Consider the following 23,899-nt stretch of genomic DNA (forward strand, 5'->3'; position numbering starts at 1 on the left):
TCCCCAACACCACTAACACCGCAACAAACTTCGATCCCAACACACCATCTCCGACGGCTTTGTTGCCGAATTACACGAAAAACCCTAAGAAAAATATTGAAATTAAGGGTGAACCCTAAAGGGTCAGTGTTTGTCATTTGCTAGAAGTGGCGATTCCAGGAATTTTTTGTTATGGGTTCAGAGTTTTCTAACGTAAAATAAAATACCTCCTTCGTTGTTTATTTGATCTAATTTGACTTTTGCACTATTCACACTCACATTTGATCGTGATTTATACTTAGGTTAAAACATAGTCATGTAGGTTTTTATTTAAATCGTCTCAATCTTATCACAATATCTATTGAGTATAATTTTTACTTATTAGAAATCAAATATATTGAAAATTAGATTTATACACTGGCAAACATGATAATGAAACATGTCAAATAAAATAGAACAAAGAATAAGTTATCAATTACAAGTCATAACCATAATTATATTTGAAGGCAACAACTAGGGGTATTCATAAATCGGTCTGGACCTAAAAAATGGACAGACTTGACCGGACCGACCCGACCGAATTAATCGGTCCGGTCCAAAACCTTATAAAAAACGGTCTTGGACCGGACCAATTTTCTTGCTTAAAATTATGCGTGATACCTTAAATAATTGTTAAAATTATCCTTAATAAGCATAGAAAACTTTAATTTTATGAGATTTTTTTTTACTAAACATACAAAAAATGACGTTAAAATATAGTTTTTCCTTTACTTTTTATGAACACCCCTAGCTGTCGCCCCCAAATTCTGGTTGAAGGTGGGTTGTAGGGGTTTTAAATTGATATGAGAAAAAAAAACGTTGGTGGGTTAATTTAACCCTAGGTTACCTAGCGTCAAAGGCGATTTAAAACGTTTGTGTAATTATCAAGTAGAATAAAATTCGCTTTCTGAGTTTGTCCATACATTTACAGTGTGAAATCTCGAAACTAATCTTGGAGAAACATTTCAAGTTAATCTAGGGTATAAACTTGATTTTTCTCGTTTATTTGCCCCTTCTTTCTCCCATTTTTTTTTTTCTCTCATATGTATATCTCCTTTTATACCACTCTTCATCGATCTGTCTAGTTCTAATTTATACCATTATCACAGTTTTATATACATAAATTCATAACTCCACCTAAAAATGGCAACATATGCGGATTGAGCTCCCCCATTAATAAAAGTGTTAGTCGTTAAGACGAGGGTAGGAAAAATGTGCTATCAATCTTTAACGTGCCAAAATTATTTCCCAAAAAACTAACACTCTAGAATCTATTATCTATATAGTCTGTTAGTCCATACTCCCTCACGGTGCATTTGATATTGCATAGTCTTCCCTCTCCTCTCCTTCAAACTAAACTGGTCAGTGATCACATCTCAGATTCTGACCTCCTCTCTGCAAAAGTCAAGCCACCAAAATGAGTGGAGCAAGCGGCGGAGCTCAGGCGAACCACTCCCTCGCCTTCCGAGTAATGCGGCTTTGCCGCCCATCTCTTCACGTCGAAACCCCTCTTCTCTTCGACCCCGCCGATCTCCTCGTCGGCGAAGACGATTCCTCCTCTCTTTTCCCTCATTCTCTCTCCTCCGACAACAACAACAACGATGGCAACGAAAACGATCTCTCCTTTCGCTCTCGATTCCTCCTCTCTGATCCATCTGCTGCTTCCGGCCTCTCCGGTCTCCTCGTTCTTCCGCAATCCTTCGGGTTTTGATCCTCTCTCGTAAATTTGTTGTTATTTTGATTTTATTGTTTGAATTTTGTTGATTGATGTGTTTTTTGTTGTTGTTTGTGTGATTTTTAGGGCGATTTATTTGGGAGAGACGTTTTGTAGCTACATTAGTATCAATAATAGTTCCAATTTTGAGGTTCGAGAGATTGTTATTAAGGTCAGTTGATCGAGTTTTGTTAATGTTTAGTTTATGCTTATTGTTTCTAGTTTAACTTTGTGTTTTTGATTATATATTTCGGAATTTGATTTTAATGTTGTTTCCTGAAATGTCGTCATGTATGTAATGTGTGGACTTATAGGTGAATGGAATGATTTTGATTAGTTTTTAAGAATTTGGAATGTTGGACTTTAGGATAGATGTAATTTGTCTCAATTCGGTGGTTTTTGCTGAGTACAAAATTGTGTTATTAATTGGTGGAGATATTGTTTATGGACTGGTGGTGATTTAGTTCGTGGAGTATAATATTAGAAACTCGGTCTTTGTTAGCTGGCTAAACGATGATTGCTTTAGCTTCAGATTTTTGTAATTTGGTAAGCTATGAGTTATGAAATTATCTAGAATCATCGCTACTTATGACTTTTTATGACAAGATATTGAAATACTACGTATTAGGTTTGGTTGATAAGCTCTTATAACTTGTAAGGGTTGTTTTAACTTAGTGGATCTCTACGGCAAACCACTACCACTTAGCATGAATGCACCGCATTATTCCTTATTATCCAAATGTAGGATTTATGACATAGGTTTTTCTAGTCAAGGTATTGTGTAACTTTTGAAGTTGGACTATATGCTCGGAAATTTGATCCTATTTTTTGTCGGTTTGTAGGAACTGATCTGTTTCTGATGACAATGGTCTTTTAGTCACGGAATAACTTTAAGATTTCTGTTATGATATATTTGGTAGATATTATATTGATGTGTAAGCATCAACAAACCAATTAAATATCTGAAATTTGCTGACTTTCGAAGATGCAATCTTTTTTTGGGTCTCTGGGAAACTTAAACAAATGCAATAAAGATACCAACTTGATTCACTAATCACAGAGGTTAATGAAATCAAGGGTTTCAATCTTAATCTCACACAATTTTGATAAGATTGAGAAAAATCACTAAGATCTTGAACGCTCACAAATATGCTTCAGGAGAGTGAAAAATTCATCCATTCATAAATCATCAAAAGTTGTCCATACAAGCTTTCTTTACCTTATTTATAGGGGTTGCTACTACTACTACTACTACTACTACTACTACTACTACTACTACTACTACTACTACTACTACTACTACTACTCTAGGTTTCCTTAAGGAACGTCTACTGATGATCCTTGGATTTCAATGAAGGGCTAAGATTAAATTATTTTAAAGCAATAAAATAGTCCAAAAATTCCAGCTTGGGTAAGTTGCATGCTCATGCAAACCTGCACGAGCTGTCATTCCATTGCAGTGCTTCCCCTTAGTTTTGCTCTCTCTTGCACAAACAATTACTTGCAATCAGATGCTCACATTTTTTCTGCTGCCTCTTTTGCATGCTCGTGCAAACTTGCACACCAGTAAAGCTCCATTGCTTCAAATGCTATCACTTGACTTTCCTAGGAATCCTCAGCTTTATCATAAGCTGTACAAAATGATAATGTTTGATCCTTAGGATGGTCAAACCCAATAGTTGACCTCTCAAGATCCCTCCATGCTCACTTGTCATGACACGCGGCACCATTAAGATCTGCACATCAACCAAGCTCAATGCCCCGCACCAAGATGGATGCTTATGAGCTATAACTAATCTGTATTGAGGCTCTTTGGTTAGAGAAAATTAGGGTGATGTTAACTACAAATCATACAGAAAAAACAATGAAATAGCTTATATGTTCCTTTCTATAAGCTCAGCTGTATAATTTGTAGAATCATGTTAATGTTTTGCTAAAATTTTTCTGATCTGTCTCTGGTTACAGGCAGAAATTCAAACAGAAAGGCAGAGGATATTGCTTTTAGATACTTCCAAATCGCCTGTTGAAACAATACGCGCTGGGGGACGTTACGATTTTATAGTCGAACATGATGTGAAAGAACTAGGGGCACACACGTAAGTTGGTTATTTCAATTGTATGTTTATCTTTTGCGGTTCCTTTTACTAAATTTTTCTTATCTCTGTCATTTTTAGGTTGGTATGCTCTGCTATGTACAATGACAGTGATGGTGAACGCAAATATCTGCCTCAGTTTTTCAAGTTCATAGTTGCCAATCCACTTTCAGTTAGGACAAAGGTATCATCTAGTCACCTTCATCACTTTTACAACTGATTACTGCTCTGGATTTATATTATCTCTTTCTTAATGTCATGTTTGTGAACTTGGATCTTATGTTCAATATTTTTTGGTGCAGGTCCGTATGGTCAAGGTAGGTAGGTCGCTCTTCCTTAGCATTATTGAAGATAGTAAGTCCATGACTTCCTTTTAATGTGTGAATATATACTATTTGTTTCTGGTTATTGCAAATTCAAAAGTTTAGTGTGAGCTTGTAAAATCAAGCTGAGCAATCCAAAGAATCAACAATATTTTAGGAACTGTACAAGTTTTGGAAGTGGGATGGAAACTTTCATGTCTTGGTCCCCTCTTTATCTTTGAATTGTGTTTGGTTGAAAAGGTTTTAATATAAAGAACATGTAGAATTGTTGCTTTGAGTAACAAAGCTATGGGGTTGTATTTTTTATGATAGCTGAGCACTAAAATGTAATGATTGTTCTATCTTGTGCTCCTTTTTGATGGCCAAAAGTTATTTGTAAAAACATTTATTTTGACAATGAAAGCTTAGGTCTCTGGTTTTTAAAAATTTATGTGGCCTAATGCTTTAATGGAATTTTTCTCTTGCGTTCAGTTATTACTATCTCCCTAGACACTGTTTTGACTGAAATTATACTACGTTCATCTTTGTTGGAGTTTGTGTTTGGAGTTATTTTATCAAGTGAGTTGCTTTGGGATATCGTATTCGATTTAGCTTATTTTCCTTATATTTTTGGTCTCTTGGGGTTTATCAGTTATTTGAGCTTGGAGATTCCGGAAACTGGGGGGAGGGGGTTTGAAATAGATTTTTCAGATTGAGGTACAGGTTTTTCTCTGACTCTGTACTCACTTATCTGAAAATATCTGTATTCTTTCTACTGTCAAAAGGGCTCTGACACTGTACTTACCTTTGTGAATCAAAGTTTATAATGTAGTTATATCCCTACCTTTTAAATTGTTCAAGAAAACTCTTTTGAATAGTTTATGGACATCTATACCCCTAAAAATGTTTACTTATTTGCCTTCATTAATGTTAACTGCCTCTTTTTTAACTCTTATAAATAGTGTGCCGACATTTATACCCCTAAAAATATTTATTTACATATTCCCTCATTAATGTTATCTGCCAACAACTACATTTGTGGTATAAGGCCAAGCCGAAAGAGCTTGCCGGACATGGCTAGCTATAGCGCGTGCATTAGCTGCCCTAATTGTGGTAAAAGCTATTTTTTAGTTGTATTTTTCTAGTTAACCAACTTGATAAATCAACTATTTAAGTTTATTAGTTTTTAAAATTTTGTTGAATTTTCAATCTGAAAGTTATGCAAACAATTATAGCTTAGGTTTTTGAAAATTGATTGTTGTTCTTAGCTCCCATGGAAGCTCTAAAACATATGGGGTCAGGGCATAAAAAATTAAGGCTGTTCTGGTTGATGACTACTCCTTAAAGCAAAATTTTTCCTAATCATGTCTCAGGATCTCACTTTTTTGGAGGCTTGTATTGAAAATCACACCAAATCAAATCTTTATATGGACCAAGTCGAGTTTCAGCCAGCTCAGCATTGGGGTGCGACAGTATTAACAGCTGATACGAGTCTTGCTGAACAGGATTCTACTAGGTTGGTTAGGAAGATCTTGATACGAGTCTTGATCCCTTGCAATTATCTTTCAGTGCTAACTTTGAACTATTTACAGTGACAAAGAAATTTTTAAGCCACCGGTTCTGATAAAATCTGGAGGTGGAATCCACAACTTCTTATATCAGTTGAAGTTGTCTGTTCAAGAATCTGCTCAAGCGAGAATTGAGGGAAGCAATATTCTTGGTAAACTTCAAATAACGTGGCGTACAAACTTGGGGGAGCCAGGCCGCTTGCAGACACAGCACATACTTGGCAGTGTAAGTGCTTTATTATATTTTACTTATGCTACTCTGGTAACTGTTTGTATATGCTCCTTAGCTTTGTAACGGGTTATAGAACGGCTGTTCTATACCCCTTTTTCTTCATAGAGTGGACTCCACATGGAACTTCCTTATACCTCTCTCTGAAACCCGTTTCTAAGCGCCCGGTCTATAACTCATGACCCATACCTCATTTGCTGTCGAATGACCTTTATACTTGATAAAAAATGATTAGTTGCCTCCTTTTAATACTAACTGTTGTTTAACTTTTGTAACAAGTACCAAGGACCGAGAAAGGTTGATTATCTAGAATTTTATGTAAAAAACATCTCTTAGCCTGAATTAAAGGGAGTTTTGGAAACTGTTATCTGATGTTGGTTGAACCAGGTTATTTTTGCCATGGAACAAGCTACTTCATTTCTCCCTTTTGGCAGAAATACACTACAATTTACAATCTACATCAGAACTAGGGTATTATCTTTTGCATGCCTTTTCACCTTAGAAATTGAGCTTAGAACTACGAGCAAAAACGAAATCCTTTGAGGTTTCCAAATTTATGAATGAGTGTTTCTTGTATTCTTTTTAAAAAAAGAGAAAAAACTGGTAAGAAATATTAAGCCATCTGTTAAAAGTAAATAAGCATTTTTTTTGGGGGGAAGACAATCCTTCCAGAGGTGGGGGTGTTCATACACAGCAGGAATTGCATTTGCGCTGCTCTTCTACAAAGCTTTGAAAATAGTTATGCAAATGCCAGAAAACAAAAGACATTCTTGTGCTTCTGTTCTTTGAAGCTGTAAATGTTGACTAAAATTGAACACTAGATTTTAACAGCTTCAGCTTCATATTATCTCTCAAGTCCCTATCATGTATGTGCATCAGCGATATCATAAACATTGCTTAAGGAATACAGTGTGATTCAGCTTCATATTGTCTCTCAAGTCCCTTAATAAATGACGGCACTCTTTTTTTTCAATTCTCTATGCTTGTTGTCGATTTGTTTTCTTGTTCTCTTTCCAATGATTGGCTACTAATTCGACTTGTTTACTGCAGCCTGTTCCTCGCAAAGAGATCGACTTGCAGGTGGTGAAGATTCCATCAGCCATAATCTTGCACAAACCCTTTGAGGTGACTGTTCTTTTTGTTGCTGTGTTGCGTGTGAATGGGAGGTCATGTAAATTTTGGTCTGTTGGACTTACCGAAGGTTTAACCGAACTTTAGAAACCAGCAGTCCATATCCTTTATAGGTCTGCTACCCCCTTCCCATCAAAGGACCTTCAAATAGTTAGGAGAGTATTCAAGATTGCTATTCGTAATAATCTTTCCATAAACTTAATGTTTGATCAATTATATATTTATTTACTAAATTTTCACACATGTTATTTTAAACTACAAACCTTTTTTTTCCAACAAGGAAGTATATTATCCTTATAACATTAATTTTAATCTTGTGCATGGCATGGGCCACCTGTCTAGCCTTTATGGTAAAGGGACAAGTCTAGGTGTTTGGGTATTTATTGTCTGCACATGCATTTAGACTAACCCTGACCATGCCCATAGTAGGATCTCTAGGATCCAGGAATAGAATGCTCAATCTTTTTCTCTGTTGCTTGTGGTTTATAATTTGGCCCATTTATATAAAATGCACATCTCATATGTGCAATGCATATTAGGTGGTAGGTGGTAGGTGACTAGGTGGTAGGTGGTTGTTGATCTGCATTGGACTTGGGAGTCAAAACAAATATTATTTGGAAATCAGAGAAGTGAAGAGCAAAAAGAGGGGAAAGCTTGTTCTGGGGGTGGTGGTGTTGGGGTGCAAGATGTGAAGATCTATGTTTACTGATCTAGATTCTCTTTCAGGTGCAACTAAGTCTCACAAACCAAACTGAGAGGGCCCTGGGGCCATTTGAGATCTGGTTTTCAGGTGATGCTAATGGGGAGAGGGCATTCATGGTTAATGGCCTCCAAACTCTGGTAAGTTCTGCTTGGAACAAAAAGTAAATCTTGCTTCAAAGTTCATGCTATCTATTATCTTCTGTTAAGGGAATTTCACATGATACTTGGTTGTAAATAGCATTTCCATTGGTTCAAAAGGTGGTCAAACAGAGTAGCAATATCCTGCCTTTGGCCACACGGATTACCAATTTGGTATATAAAAACTGCGGGTCTTCCTAAATTGGGATAAAGAAATCTCCAGTGACTAATACCCCTGGATTTTCACCAAGAGGTCCAAACTAACCGCATGTGCCATAATTTCTTCTTTTTCCAACCATATTTCTAATATTATATTGTTATATAAATTCTTAAATATTACAAATAAATTTATAACATTGTTATAACTTATAAGTAAGGTTTTATTCTCTTCACCTTAAATAATTAAATTCCGTAAATACACAAATTTAAACTAAGTTGTAACTTAGAACAAATAGAGAATCTGAAAACAAAAAATTAAAATAATTTAATTTCTATAAGGATAATTTCAAATCAGCAAAAATAATTAAAGTTTGATATATATTAGGCAATTGTGAAGTATTGTACTTGCACTTGCTCCAGGTTTTTTGCCATCTCTCTTTTTGTATGCCAAAATGTTTCTTGGTTTTTTCTATAACCAATGTGGTTGGTTATATGGCAAATTATTGGTTATAGGTGTTGTCTTCATAGCAAATTAATTTTTTTTGGCATTTTGTTTTCAGGATTTAAGTTTGACTATTTTTTCTCTAAAGAGTCTATTCATATGTCATCAAATAACATAAGGGCTAAGGAAATACTAAAATGAAAGTAATTTTGAAGTTAATTTGTACTATGTAATCTGTACTTTGATAGTCTAATTCATTATGACTATTAACATATTAATGGCCAGATTTACTAAACTTGCATTGATATAAATATAACTTCAAATGTTTTTTTGAAGCTTTCTTCGTATAAGCTCACCATCTTGTCTGAAGTTTTTGTTTTTTTTCCTCACATTTTATACTTATTCCTTATGGAGCCTACAAGCACTTTATTAACTTGTACATTTGGATACATTTATACAGACTTTGACAGAGATTCGGGCTCTTAGTTCCACTGATTTTAAAATGGTAAACAGCTTCCCTGTGTTATTTCCATTTTTCTGATTTTACAAGTACATTGGATTGCTTAAATTCCTCTTCCTTTTTTAGTTGCCTTATTTGGTTTGTTGTGCTTGAATTTTGTAGTCCCCTGACCCTAAAAGGATGTACAGTGTTGGCTTTAGTGAGATTCAACAGTTTCTTTACACTGGCTAAAGTAGCGCCTTCTTTATAACAACATACAACTATTGAAATGTTATGTATTTGAGTATTTCACATGCGTATAATTTGTCCTAAAAGGCAGAGGACCCAACTTTTTTGGGTAGTACTTTCTGTTTTCTGCAGACACGGGGCAATTTATATGGTATCAAGAGTAAGAAAGATTTGAGCCTTGCACTTCGATAGTCTAACGTTGTTTGACGTGTCTACCCATGAAGAGCACACTGAGAATAAATTGTGGGTGCTTTACTGATTCCACTTGTAAATTGATTTCCTGTAGTGGGTTTCTCTTTAAACCTGATTCCAACGTGTCATTTAAAATATAGTAAAATGTACTCAATTGTCTGGTTATTAGAGCAACTTGCATTACAGAGTGATCCAAAGTAGACAACTCAATAAATTTTCTAATTGTTGTGGTTTCTGTTGCAGAACCTGATTGCAACTAAACTCGGAGTCCAAAAAATCACAGGGATAACAGTTTTTGACTCGATTGAGAAGAAGACCTATGAGCCCCTTCCAGATCTAGAGGTATGTCATTAGAAACAGTTGTCAATTATCTTATACATACTCGCCCGTCAAAATCCTGATTAACTGTTTTGTGCATGATTAAAAATCAAATGCACATTAAGGTAAAAATGGTTGAATGAGAAGTTGGACATGCTTGTCATGTAACTGCAATAATCATTTAATATGTGGCATAAATTTTCTTATGTTACTACTTCACGTTGAATTTGCTAACAATCCATTAGATTATAAGTTTAGTTTAAGTTGCAATCAAATCCCTTAATGATTTACTTTCAGCTGTGCTCCGACTTCGGAGAGTTTAGCCTTTTGTGTCATATATGTCATACTATTGAAAGTTTTGGGGGTTTTAACAAGGTTAACGTTTATTATTTATCTTGCTGTAGATTTTTGTTGATTTGGATTGAACTCTGGCACAAGTGTGATGGATGAATTGGGTTTAGCGTTAACAAGATGGACTTATGTTTAGTGACCTTAAGACTGTACTGGCCTCTCTTGTGAAGCCAAAACCCAAGATAATTGCGTTTTGCTAAGGAGCTGTTATAGTGGAAAGATAGAAGGTTTTTGTCTCTAGATTTAACCAGCAATTGGGAAGTTGTTTTTGTGATGCAACTTATATTGTTAGCCAGCCAATGCAGCTTTACTTTCCTTGATCTGCTTCTTCACCATTATATAATCGAATGATCAGCAAACTAGTGGGTTTGCCTCACTACAAATTAGCTGTGAGGTTTTAGGCATTTCATTGTATCTGCCAGTATTTGTACTTGTATATTACAAGGAAGCACTCTGAAAACGCAGGGTATTTATTTCAAAAGCTTCTATCCTGCCTTGATTAATTGAACTTCAACATTTAAGGAAACGACCCTATCAGCTTTTGTGAAAAGCTATGTACTGATCTGGTATTTGGTAATTTTGGTTGTTACGATACTCTAATATGAAACAAGTTGGTTTGAGTTATAAAACTACATAAAACCAAACGGTATTGCAGCAGATATAATTGTTGATCAATTTTTACAAGGAAGTGAATATATGAACAGGATTCAATCTCTTGAAACTTAGTGAATAAATAAGGGTTGAGAGAAAAATTATTAGATAGTTACTCAGACAAAATTTGTTAAAAAAGGCACTTCCTTTGTTGCTCTTGTTCTTCCCTGTCGTAGCAATGGAATCCAAGGATAAGAGTATAAATTACTGAGTAACATGTAAGCGAATTAAAAACAAAGAGTCTTATTTCACTAAAATAACCCCAAGGGCGTATTCGTATAAGGTGTCAATTGCTTGTTGACAATTTCTTCCCCAAACAGCAATATAGGTCTAATCATAATTAAGTTGGATCCCAATTCAGATAATCTTATACCGTTCATACATTTGATTTTTGCTTTATTTTTTTTTGAAACAAATCAATTCTTTAATAAAGAGCTATCCGGCATCTACAAGATTTTTGCTTTATTTAAACTAAGAGGAATCACATTTCCAAGTATTGCTATATTTATTACTGTCATTTTCAATTATTGCTAAATCTGTTGTCGTCTTAATGAGCATAGCCATCGTGCAACGAAATTATTGCTCTTGTGCCCACTAAAATTATAGATAATTGTGTGGTTATTATATCTACTTGTAACAAAACACACTATACTATTCTTCAAAAAAAAAAAAAAAAAAAAAAAAAACACACTATACCACAAACTACAGTACTTCACTAGTATTGAGAGCAGCACAACAAAATTGGTGTTATAGAGCAAGAAAAATGCATTAAATATGGCTCTATGCCTTGGTATTCTCTACCATTTTACCACTTTTCATGTTCTTCTTCCTTCAAAAATACAACCTACTAAACACAAAAAACAGGCACAAAATTCTACCACCAAGCCCCCCTTCTTTTCCCATAATAGGTCACCTTCATCTACTCAAAAACCCTATCATTCATCGCACCTTACGACATCTTTCCTTGCAGTATGGTTCCATATACTCTCTAAATCTCGGTTCTTTTCCTATCGTTGTAATCTCTTCACCTGATGCAATCGAAGAATGTTTCACGGAAAATGACATTGTTTTAGCCAATAGGCCTCAAGTTCTTTCAGGGAAGCACATCCACTATGAGTGGACTACCCTTGGATCAGCCTCGTATGGTCCATTATGGCTGAACCTACGTAGGCTAACCACCGTAGAGCTGCTCTCAAGGAGCCGGGTAAGCTCCTTTGAGGGTATAAGAGTAGAAGAAATTCGATCCTTGGTTAAAGGCTTGTATGCAAGTAACAAAGAAAACTTTGTTAGAGTTGAAATAGGCTCAAAGTTATCAGGGTTGTCCTTAAACATTTTGACTAGGATATTAACAGGGAAAAAATACTTGTTTTTCGGTGATGATGAAAATGAAGGTGGCTCAAGTCAAGAAGCTGAGAAATTTCTTGGGATCATGAGGGAGGTTTTCGAGCTTAGCGGTCTATCGACTGTGGCTGATACTTTGCCATTTTTGAGGTTTATTGGTTTTCGAAACATCGAAGGAAGGATGGTGGCCGTAAGGAGGAAGATGGATAGTTTTCTAGATGGTCTAATTGAAGAGTGTAGGAGGACCAAAAATGAAGGGGAGACTACAGCCATGGTTTATAAGTTGCTGGATTTGCAGGAGTCAGACCCTACTACTTACTCTGATCAAATTATCAAAGGGTTTATAATGGTATGTATTCCTTTATAATTGCACAAATTAAAGCATACCTTTCATTTATTCTTGACATCCTTTCCATGATTTTATTAATTTTACAAAAAAAATTACTTAAACTTGACTGATTTTTAAGAAATGGAAACGTTTGGTGCAAAGAAAGCTTTAAAATATAATGATGTAATTCGATCCCTAGGTGGTGTTGTTCTGACCTGTAAAACTTTAACCAACTATATTAGTTGGCATCCAGTTAAGAAATGAAATAGGAGCTTCTCGCCTGTGATTAAGAATGAAGTTCTATATAATTTGTATCTCATAGCTTTTGGATTTATGTTCCTTGTTATTATCCTCCAGATTGCACAAGAACGGGTATTAACCCGGATACAAGAAAACGTCTATCTCAAAATAAGGGACACCGGTACAGGATGTTAAAATTAATAAAATATATTTAAAAAAAAAAAAAAGAATTTGACCATATATTTGTCATTCCGTCCTCTCATTAGATCATATTGTATCATATAAACAATGAGTTATATATGAAGGCACCCATATTATTTAATAATTACCTTATTTATCTTACTTTACTTAAAATTTCTCATTAAAAAAAAGTTGAACAACCCATGTCATAGTAGGATACGTTCCAAGACGTGTCGTCGTGTGTCTCACGAGTGTCGGTGTCTGACACGAACACGACAGATGGATGAAGTGTTCATGTATCCTAGATTATCTTGGTATACTTTATACATTCATGCCTAATACAGAGTATGAACACTAGCCTATAAAAAAAAAATAATAAGAAAGTGAGGAAAACTAGTCATTTTCTATGCGAAAACCAAAACAAGTTCCTAAAAAACTCCCACCAAAACAACAGAAGCATAAATTGACCAAATACGAGTATGATTCTTTTGAATGATTACAGGTAATGTTGATAGCAGGAACAGATACATCAGCTGTTACAATGGAATGGGCTTTATCCTTGTTGCTTAACCACCCTAATGTACTCAAAAAGGCAAGAGAAGAGATCGAAAATTGTAAAGGTAATGATGGATTAGTAGAGGAATCTGATATCCCTAAGCTACCTTACATCCAATGCATCATCAACGAGACATTTCGACTCTTCCCAGCAGCCCCATTACTAGTCGGACACCTAGCATCCGAGGATTTAACCATCTCCGGATATCACATTGAGAAGGGTAGAACTTTATTGATTAACGCGTGGGCGGTTCATAGGGATCCAAATCTATGGAAGGACCCTTTGGAGTTTAGGCCTGAGAGGTTTGAAGGATTAAAGAGTGAAGACTATAGATATACTTTGATCCCATTTGGACTTGGGAGGAGATCTTGCCCTGGTGCTTATCTTGCTAGTAAAGTGATAGGGTTAACTTTGGCAACCTTAATTCAATGCTTTGATTGGGAGAGGGTTGATGAGGAGAATGTGGACTTAACTGAAGGTGTTGGACTTACAATGCCTAAGGCTAAACCACTCGAAGCAATGTGTAGAGCTCGCACGAACAAGATCGATGTATTGTCCATGTAACATTATACTGCTCATAAGTAGGGATTGAGGCTTAGATTATTCATAAATTCTTCAATCCAAATTTTGGGCATGAGACCTGACACGACCCAATACCATCTTTACTAATGTCTAAGAAGACTTTTATCAATGTAAATGTAATTAATTTAGGTTTTTTTTGTTTAAAGTGGCACATTTATCCCATTGAGAAATATAATTGAAGCACTACGTTGTCCAAGAGCAGAACATCTCAAACCAAAATAGGGGATACTCCGTACAATCTGTACATTGTTTAGTAATTGAATATGGAGTACCAAACAAAGCAATGAAGCATTAATGAAACTTATACTCCGTACTACTTCAAATTTGAAACTAATTATTGTTTGTAATGGAAAAGGACGCTTCACATTTCCATAAGTCACTCTCTTTCGGCTTTCCCCACCTCCCACTCTTTGTCTTCTTATCCTATATTCCATCCATCGGTTCTTAAATGTTTGTGTATTATCTTTTTTACATCTATCTTTTTAAATTTGTCCCATACTAATATAGGTTGTTGGAATCACGAATTCACAACTTTACTCTTAAATCCTTCAAACATTATTAATTAAAATATTACTCCCTTCATTTCGTAATATTAGGGTAGGCACAAGGTTTTTGAAAAATCATAAATAGTGTCCAAAAAGGGAATTTTATAATATAAAATATGGATAGTTGGGATATATTTATTTGTAAATAGGAGAGAGAAATAATTTTTAAAAAAAGGTTTTGTAAAAAAAAAAAAAAAGTAAGTGGGGTTGGTAAAAGAAAGAAATAGTAAAATATGAGTAAGTCCTTACCAAATGAGAAAGTGTTGCAATTATTATGAAATGGATGAAAAAAGAAAGTGTTGCAATTATTACAAAACGGGGAGAGTACTCCTACTTCATATGTATTGCTAATATTCTATGATTGTCTAACAAATACTCCATCCGTTTCGTAATAATCGCAACACTTTCTTTTTCATAGGTTTCATACGAATTGCAACACTTCTTTATTTGATAAGGACCCACCATTATTATATTATTTCTCTTGCCTACCAACCCCACTTATACTACTTTTTTTTTAATTATTGTTTCTCTCTGTTATTAACAATTAAATATATATTCACTAACTATATTTTATATTATATAATTCATTTTTTGGTCTCACCCTCTAATTTTTCTATAGCTTTGTGTTCTCCCTACTATTACAATTATTACGAAATGGAGTATTGTTTTGCATCATTAGTTCTAAGCTTAGTATCTTCATCAATATACTTTTTATGCTTGTCAACAAAAAAACAAAATAAGAACAAATAAATAAAGACAATAAAATTTTATGTTTATTTCCTTCAAAAAAGACTTCCTGATTTATTTTAATTATCATTGATTAATAAGAAGTATGCCTCAATTCGTGTACTCGTATGTATATTAACTGGTAACAAGGTATTAAAGTAAGTGTAATTAGTTATACTTTAAATTATTACAAGTATCTTTTAGTGTATATATTTAGGATCTTGCTAACGAACGTCCTTGGGGCATTAGATAAACATTCAAAATATTTCTTAAATTAGTATTAATTTAGGAATGCATGTCAAAATCACGTGTCAATCGGTGTAATTAACGTTCATTTTAATTCAATATTTCTACTTTTAGTTATCTTATCAAACGCTCCCGAGGCATTCATTAGCTTTTGCCATGTATTTATACAATCGTTGACTTAAATTTAAAGTTTGTCCAAAAGTTTTATAAAAGCGTAAGTGTATGAGTGTATGACCATCAATAATATTAATTTGAACTACCTTCGTTTCAAGTTAATTGCAACTTTGAGCTCGACACGGATTTTAATACAAAATTTTGTAATGGTTGATTAATGAATTAAAGAATAGTAAATTAAGTGTAGGAGAGAGAAAGTGAAGGTAAATAAATACTAAACACCCACCATCGACAATACCTGCCCCCACCAACACCGCTAAACAACAGCCACCCCGAAACCACCCACCTCACACCCTGAAACCACCCACACACACCCCAAACAACCATAAAACCACCTCCTCAAACAGAGGGCATATTATTATTATTATATCAAATCAATCTCCGTCAAGTCAGAGAAACTTTGCGGATAAGAACCAATTCACACAAGTTCATAACTACTATCGGTATTACATGCCCTACTAACATGAGAAATTTTGAAAAAAAATCAAAACACAAGCTATCTAAAATTATATCATCAAAGAGAAGGTAAATAGGAGTTGCGCCTCTGCCCAAGCTAGAAATTGCTTTAACAACATTCATGGAGTCACTTTCCACCCAAATGTTCGAATACCCAAGTCTTCTTGCAATGCGCATACCAAACTGAACTGCCAAAGCCTCAGCCAACTCAACATCAGTAGCCTCGCATTTCCTTGTAGTAGCCACCAAAGTTTCCCCTCTATGGTTTCTAATAACCGCACCAAGACCCCCCACACCACTCTGAAGCACATGAGTGTCAACGTTAATTTTCACACAACCAATGGGAGGGCGTGACCAGGAACTAGGCCCTGCAGAAGCAGCACCCCTTACTGGTTTGAAAACTTTCTCAGCATACGAACAATACTCCTCCACCAGCTTTCAGAAACCTGCAGCCAATCTGATTGCATCAGGTTGCTGTTGCTCAAACACGAACAAATTTCGGCATCTCCATGCTGCCACATCAAACTCGCAATGGTGCGTAGCTTCTCAGCAGACACCTTCTTAGCTAGCCCATAACCAGCGCTCCTGCATAGATGAAGAGGGAACAGCTAGCCCACTCGCTGCTAATTAAATCACAACGACCCCATATATCTTGGGCAGCCTTACAGTCAAAGAGAGTGTGTATAATTGATTCACTAGCAGCCCCACACACCGGACATTGTGCATCACCAATAATGTGGCGATACTGTAAACATTCTTTGACAGCAAGCTGGCCCTTGCACGCGTTCTAGAGAAAGTGCTGCAGTTTCGGAGGTGCATTTAATCCCCATCTAGATTGCCAAATCCGCTCCTCATTAGATCCATTCTGCAATGCTTGATTTTGGGTGTTCCCCATTGTTGCCAGCCAATACCCGGTTCTCATAGTATAAACTCCATTTTTTAGCCAATACCCGGTTCTCACAGTATAAATTTTATGGATAATAGAGTCACCACCGTTCAACAACCGCCACACTTTTTTAGCCAAAAGAGCTTGGTTGAAACACTTTAAATCACGAAAGCCTAAACCTCCCATCGCTTTCGGTGAACATAATTTTTCCCAACTTTGTCAATGTAGCTTTTTGGTTATCATCACTCCAAAACCGGCACAAAAGCACATGAATTTCATCAATGAGATCCTCCGGAATTTTGAAGATACTCATCATGTACGTACGTATAGCTTGTGCCACCGCTTTAATGAGTACTTCCTTCCCCGATTTAGATAGTAGCCTCTCCTTCCACCCACTCAATTTTTTCCAAATTCTCTCTTTTAAGCACGCAAAGATAGCTTTTTCGACTTCCCAATCATCGTCGGAAGCCCCAAATACTTATCGTGCCTGTTAACCTCTCTCACCCCCAAAGTATCCACAATCCCATTGCTAAAGGTAACTTCTATCTTACTTAAATTAATTTTCTGACTAGATGCTCGTTCATATTTCCTGATTATATAAACAACTTTTGAGCATTCCCTCGTGTTTGCTTCAGCAAAGAGTATACTATCGTCAGCAAAAAATAAATGTGATATCCTTGGAGCACCATTACAGACCTTAGCCCCATGCACCTCATTTAGTAAACAACAGAGTAGAAAGAGCATCAGCACACAGTAGAAATAAGTATGGAGAGATTGGATTTCCTTGCCTCAACCCTCTTGACGGAATAACTAAACCAGAGATATCACCATTTACTTTAAAAGCAAAAGAGACACTAGCCATACAATCCATGACTCTACGAACCCAATGCACACTAAATCCCATTTTGTACATGACTTTCTCCAGAAAGCTCCACTCAACTCTATCATATGCCTTCATCATGTCTAGTTTGAGAGCCACCGAGCCCTCTCTCCCACCTCTCTTCCTTTTCATCGAATGGAAAACTTCAAATGCGATCAAAGCATTATCTGATGAGTCTGCCGGAGATAAAAGCACTTTAGTTGACAAAGATAACATCGTTTAAGAATGACTTTAATTTATTAACCATTGTTTTGGATATTATCTTATACAAGACATTACAATAGCTAATAGGCTTGAATTTTGTCATTTTTGTCGGATTTTCACATTTCGGAATTAGAATAATACATGTTTTATTTGCCTTCGACAAATCCACCAAGCCCCTCCACCAATTTTTCACAAAGAGAAATATATCACTGCCAACAATATGTCAAAATTTTTGAAAAAAATAGAGCATGCATACCGTCCGGTCCCGGCGCCTTGCTTGGGTGTATCTGAAATAATGCATCCTTAATCTCCGCATCGGAAGGCTCCTCATCAAGCACCTTGTTCATTCTCTCTGTGACCACTAACCGAATGCCCCTCCACGCCTCTTCGAATTCAGCTGGATTATCTGATTTAAACAGCTCTGCAAAGTAGTCCGACACAATTTTTTGCATTTCTTTCTGATCATCGTGCCATACATCGTGCTTGTCATATAAGCCCTGAATATTATTTTTCCTTCTCCTCCTCCGGCTAGCTTTATGGTGAAAATATGTTGTATTTTTGTCCCCATCTTTCATTTCATTTGCTCTAGCCCTAGCATACCAGTATGACTCTTCTAAACGGTGCAACTCATCAAGCTTCGACGATAGTTTTTTGCAACGGTCTAACATCTGAGTACTCACTCTTTCATCCTGTGCATCCCTCAACTTATTTTCGACCTTTGCAATTTTCTTCTTGATACTGCCAAAAGTCTCTGCGGACCACCTTGTTAGCTTCGCAGCACAATCTGCAAGCCTGGCATGTGGTTCAGCAGCACAATTTCCAGACCACGCCTCCCTGATAACCCCCTCGCAATCTTCACGAGATAGCCAAACTGCTTCAAACTTGAAGATTTTTTTCCAGCTCAAATTTTCGAATGAGACATAACCCTCCAGCAATATTGGGGCATGATCCGACCCGTATATAGGAAAATATCGAACTCTGAAACTCGGGAATAGCTTACACCAATTGTCATATGCCATAAATGGATCAAGTCTTTCACGAATGACAGTTGTTGGAGAAGTACCCCACTACCAGGTGAACACACTACCTCAAAAACCCATGTCTCAAAGAATCCATTTTGCTCCACCATCTTTTTCTGACATCCCCGTTATTTCGTTGAAATCCCCGAACATAACACAAGGGCTAAGTCAAATCCAGAAAGTTGAATTCGTGAATGTAACATCAGAGGGTTGTTCATCCCCTGATATTTCCTTCAGAAGCAGCTAGCAATTGGTCCTTAAAAGTCCACGGGCATCCATTCAAAACTTTCTCTTTGTACTCAACGCACAAGAATTCAAAACCAAACAGATTTAACTCCACACTTCGAATTGCCACGGTTTATTATAGGCTCTAAGTCGAAACAAGGGTTCTCTTAAAAGCCTCAAAATTGAATGGTTTTGCAGTCATAATCTTACCGACACCATCAGTGAAATCCTTCGATTCATCATCATCGTCATTATTCCCATCTCCTCTTACAACCAATTCTTCTTCTTCGGTCAGTTTCAATTTTTCCCAATCCTCCAGTAGTGTCTCTGCCATCGCTACACTTTGAATCAATCCAAAAAGAAAACACCAGGACGAAAACTACTGAATCAACTTGCCAAATTGCTAAACTCTGATAAAAACCACCTTAAAAACAACAATCCCACGGAGGGAACTCACTGGAACTCTAAAACCCTAGAGAGCACGGGTTTAGAGCACTTTTCACGAAGCTGGATTAGTCATATAGCACAATATATATATATATATATATATATATATATATATATATATATATATAACCGAGTTACGGTAAGAACTAGCCGAATAAATAGGAACTAAGAGCTAATCTGGACCGTCAAATCTAACACATAAGGCGCGTGATCTAACGGCCCAGATTAAATCAGACGAATTGAATGAGTTTCACGAAATTCTCACCTCCGTGATTTTCTCTCTCCTCCACCAACCATTTTGTCCCTCCTTTTTCTCATATCATTTCAAGTATTATTCAAGCTTCGTCAATTCAATCAACAGCTCCAATATCAGAAAAAGTTGCTACAATTTACATAATTCTTCAATATTGTGCTGAATCCGTTGCAAAATTTCTCAACGATAGAGGTAAGCATTGAAAATTTTGTATAAATCGATGTTTAGCGTTTAATACCTTTTTCGCCTAATTAGATTATATATCCTCAATTTGCAGCATATATTTGCAAATTTGTCAACAATTTGGTGCGTTTTCAGTTTAGCTTAGTGATTATAATTGTTTTATGGTGAATTTTGAAGCTCGCAGTTATGCGAAACTTCAGAGATGTTGGATTTAAATTTTGTTTGATTTCGGTAGTTTATTGTGATTATGATCAATTTAAGGTTCATTATAGTGAAAGTCGAATTTAATTCAAAAATTTTGAGGTTAAGAATGATTTTAGAGCTTGAATCCTAAACAAGTCGATCTGAAAACTGGCATTCAAATTTATAAATCAATTAGACACAAGTAAATTTTCATATTGTTAAACGAGTTGTTTGTATTGGTTGAACTGGGAAGATGTAATTTAGTTTCAATTGTTCTAGTGTTAATATTTGTTGCAAATTTACTAAATATAAATTAATTACGCTGAAATATATTAATGTAAACTAAAATGGTTCAAATGTAAATTAAATCTCTTCAAAAGTAAAATAATTCTTGGTAAAGAGTGAAATATGTCAAGTAAGAGCCTAGTTCTATAATGAGAACAAATGTACATATGTTTTTCAGAGTTTGAAGTTCAAAATTCCGTGAATTTCCTGATATTTTGTGTATGAGTTTGTGCGAATTATGAAAATTATTGCTAGCAGTTGTGTTGTTGTGCTGGTTGTTGCGGTGACATTGATGGTTCGGGTTTGTGAGGTTTAGAGAAGAGGGCAAGATACATGTTTGTGGGTTGCTGTGTGCTGGTATTGTGGTATGGTGTAGTTTTTGTTAAGGCTAGGATGTAGGATGGCCGTGGCTCCATGTTATTGGCTCACGGTGGCTTCCAAATATGGCTTGCAAAAAGTAGTGCTAGAATGCGATGTAATTTTGTGAATGAGTGAGTAGAAACAACGTAGAATATGTGAAAGAAAATGGTGTGTGATGTTGGGTTTATATAGGGTGGTGTGAATAGATAGATAAACAAAGATGCTTATGCAAATGCAAGTTGTTTTTGACAAAAGTACAATAATAAATTAATAATACATCCATGTGAGCTGTCAATCTAATCTTCTCTATTTAATTTTCTTATGAAATGAGTCATTTATTCTACTTATCCATAATCTTCATGATAAGAACTACCCTTTATTATACTATGTAGTTTTTATTAAAGATGATACGCGTTGTAATTTATTGAAATACCCTAAATTTACTCGTTAGCGTTATACCTGTATTAAATTTTTTGAAAATTATTTTTTATATTTGAGTGTTGTATAACTAGATTCTCTGATGATTAAACTAATGTAAATTTTGAATGAATTTGTTTTAATTGCATCATATTTAAACTAACCAAAAAAATTTAATATGGAGTACATAAAAGTTTAGTTAGATTTACTTTATGTTTTCAAAATTGTCTAAACAATATGTTCAAAAAATTTAATTTCATGTTTTTTTTTTATTTATTTATTTTTTTCTCACATTGAAAGAGAGTTTTAGAAATAATGCTTCTAAATATCATGTCATTCATACAACCACTCGAAGCAATGTGTACGGCTCGCACCAACATGATCGATGTACTCTCCAATATGTAACATTATATTGGTCATAAGTCGGGATTCATGCTTAAAATATTCATACCGTCTCTAATCCAAATTTAAAGTATGTGTAGAATTGGGAATTATGAATAAACTTTGGCTTACCTTTCATTAATCACAATCAAACTATTTATAATACACTTAATCATGTTTTCTAATCTATTTCAAACTCTAGGTAAATCAAGATAGAGTAGGAAAAGCTAAGATATAAATCCTAAAGATATTATCTAAGTATATCCTAAATATATCTTAATACCCCCCTCAAGTTGGAGCATGACAATCGTAAATGCCCAACTTGGAAAGAAGATTATCAAACTGTGTTTTTCCAAGTGGCTTTGTGAAGATATCTGCCAATTGAGAAGTAGTAGACACATGTTGTGGAGAAATTAGGCCTTCCGTAATAGCATCACGAACAAAATGACAATCGACCTCAATGTGCTTGGTGCGTTCATGAAAGACCATATGCTTTGCTATATGCAAAGCTGATTGACTGTCACAAAACAACTGTATTGCCTTAGGATGTTGAATGCCCATACTTAATAATAAAGCCTTTAGCCACTTTAACTCACAAGTGACTCCTCACATGGACTTGTATTTTGCTTCTGTAGAGGATTTTGAAACTGTATCCTGTTTCTTAGTTTTCCAAGAAATTAGGGATTTTCCCCAAAAAACTAACCAACCTATTAGAGAACGACGAGTGAGAGGGCAAGCCGCCCAATCCGAGTCACACCATCCTTCCAATGTTAGGTCACTATCGGAATGCAATAATATGCCTTGACCCAAAGTACCCTTCAAATAACGAACCACTCTCAAAGCCGCTTCCCAATGATCCATTCGAGGAGCTTGCATGAACTGAGAAAGGATGTGGACTGAATAAGCCAAGTCGGGTCTCGTTACGGCAAGATAAATGAGCCGCCCCACTAACCGCCGATAAGGCTCTGGATCAGTCAACAACTCGCCGGTAGCAAGAGCTAGTTTGTGATTTTGCTCGATTGGGAAGCCGCTAGGCTTTGCGCCTAGGAGTCTTGTTTCAGATATTATATCCAAAGTGTACTTTCTTTGACATAAAAATAACCCTAAGGAGCTCCGGGCTACTTCTATCCCTAAAAAATATTTAAGAGCCCCGAGGTCTTTCATTTTAAAACAATCACTAAGATAGACTTTGAAAATGTTAAGAGCAGCGGAATCATTCCCAGAGATAATAAGATCATCCACATAAACCAAGACATTAATTTGAGAGTTGCCGTTAGTGTATGTAAATAAAGAATAATCAGAGTAAGATTGCAAGAAACCATACATTTTCAGGGCCGAAACTAGCTTTGCAAACCAACAACGAGGAGCTTGTTTTAGACCATATAGAGACTTGCACAGCCTACACACCAAGGAAGGATATGAACATTCAAACCTAGGCGGCAACTTCATGTAGACCTCTTCAGTAAGGTCACCATGTAAAAAAGCATTATGGACATCCATTTGATGTATTTCCCAATTTTTGGAAGCTGCTATTGCAAGAAAAGCTCGAACTGTAGTCATTTTGGCTACCGGGGCAAAGGTTTCGTCATAATCAATACCAGCCTGTTGATGATTGCCAAAAACCACAAGTCTAGATTTGGGTCGCTCAATTTCTCCATTTGCCAAATATTTGGTCTTATAAACCCACTGACTACCAAGAGCACGTTTTCCAGGAGGAAGATGCTCTAGGGTCCATGTACCATTGTCCTCTAGAGCGTGGATTTCTTCTTTCATAGATTTGCGCCACCCATCATGGCGCATTGCCTCCTTAAAGGATTGAGGGCCTTTACCCTTAATAATTGCTGCAAGAAACTTTTGATAATTCACAGAAAAATTGTCGCAATTAATATAACGTGCTAAAGGATAAGGAGTACTTGAGGAGTGATTGGAGGAGGAAGAGAGTGGACTTTTAGCAAAAACTGTATGTGTCACATAATCACGCAGCTTGACATTAGGAACCTTTGGTCTTAAGCCACGACCCAATTGGGGATTATAAGGCCCACTGGTAAAAGAAGGAGAAACGGGCTGTAGAGGGAGCCCCCCCTCACCCATAGGAATACTGGGCTG

At 35.9% G+C, this 23,899-nt stretch overlaps 2 protein-coding genes across 2 annotated transcripts; both read left to right on the top strand.

Moving 5' to 3' along the window:
* Positions 1-1,272: 1,272 nt before the first annotated feature.
* Positions 1,273-10,571, top strand: LOC110706882 (trafficking protein particle complex subunit 13-like). The gene is made up of 12 exons (XM_021884863.1): positions 1,273-1,722; positions 1,820-1,904; positions 3,698-3,828; positions 3,907-4,009; positions 4,128-4,142; positions 5,501-5,643; positions 5,720-5,921; positions 6,975-7,049; positions 7,782-7,895; positions 8,957-9,001; positions 9,620-9,718; positions 10,099-10,571. The coding sequence occupies exons 1-12, from the start codon at positions 1,436-1,438 to the stop codon at positions 10,117-10,119; spliced, it is 1,320 nt and encodes a 439-aa protein (XP_021740555.1). The 5' UTR covers positions 1,273-1,435; the 3' UTR covers positions 10,120-10,571.
* Positions 10,572-10,775: 204 nt separating this feature from the next.
* Positions 10,776-14,230, top strand: LOC110706881 (isoflavone 2'-hydroxylase-like). Its single transcript, XM_021884862.1, has 2 exons — positions 10,776-12,386; positions 13,288-14,230. The coding sequence occupies exons 1-2, from the start codon at positions 11,514-11,516 to the stop codon at positions 13,903-13,905; spliced, it is 1,491 nt and encodes a 496-aa protein (XP_021740554.1). The 5' UTR covers positions 10,776-11,513; the 3' UTR covers positions 13,906-14,230.
* The last annotated feature ends 9,669 nt before the right edge of the window (positions 14,231-23,899 follow it).

This window comes from Chenopodium quinoa, unplaced genomic scaffold (genome assembly GCF_001683475.1).
Source record: "Chenopodium quinoa cultivar QQ74 unplaced genomic scaffold, ASM168347v1, whole genome shotgun sequence".
Lineage (NCBI taxonomy): Eukaryota > Viridiplantae > Streptophyta > Magnoliopsida > Caryophyllales > Amaranthaceae > Chenopodium > Chenopodium quinoa.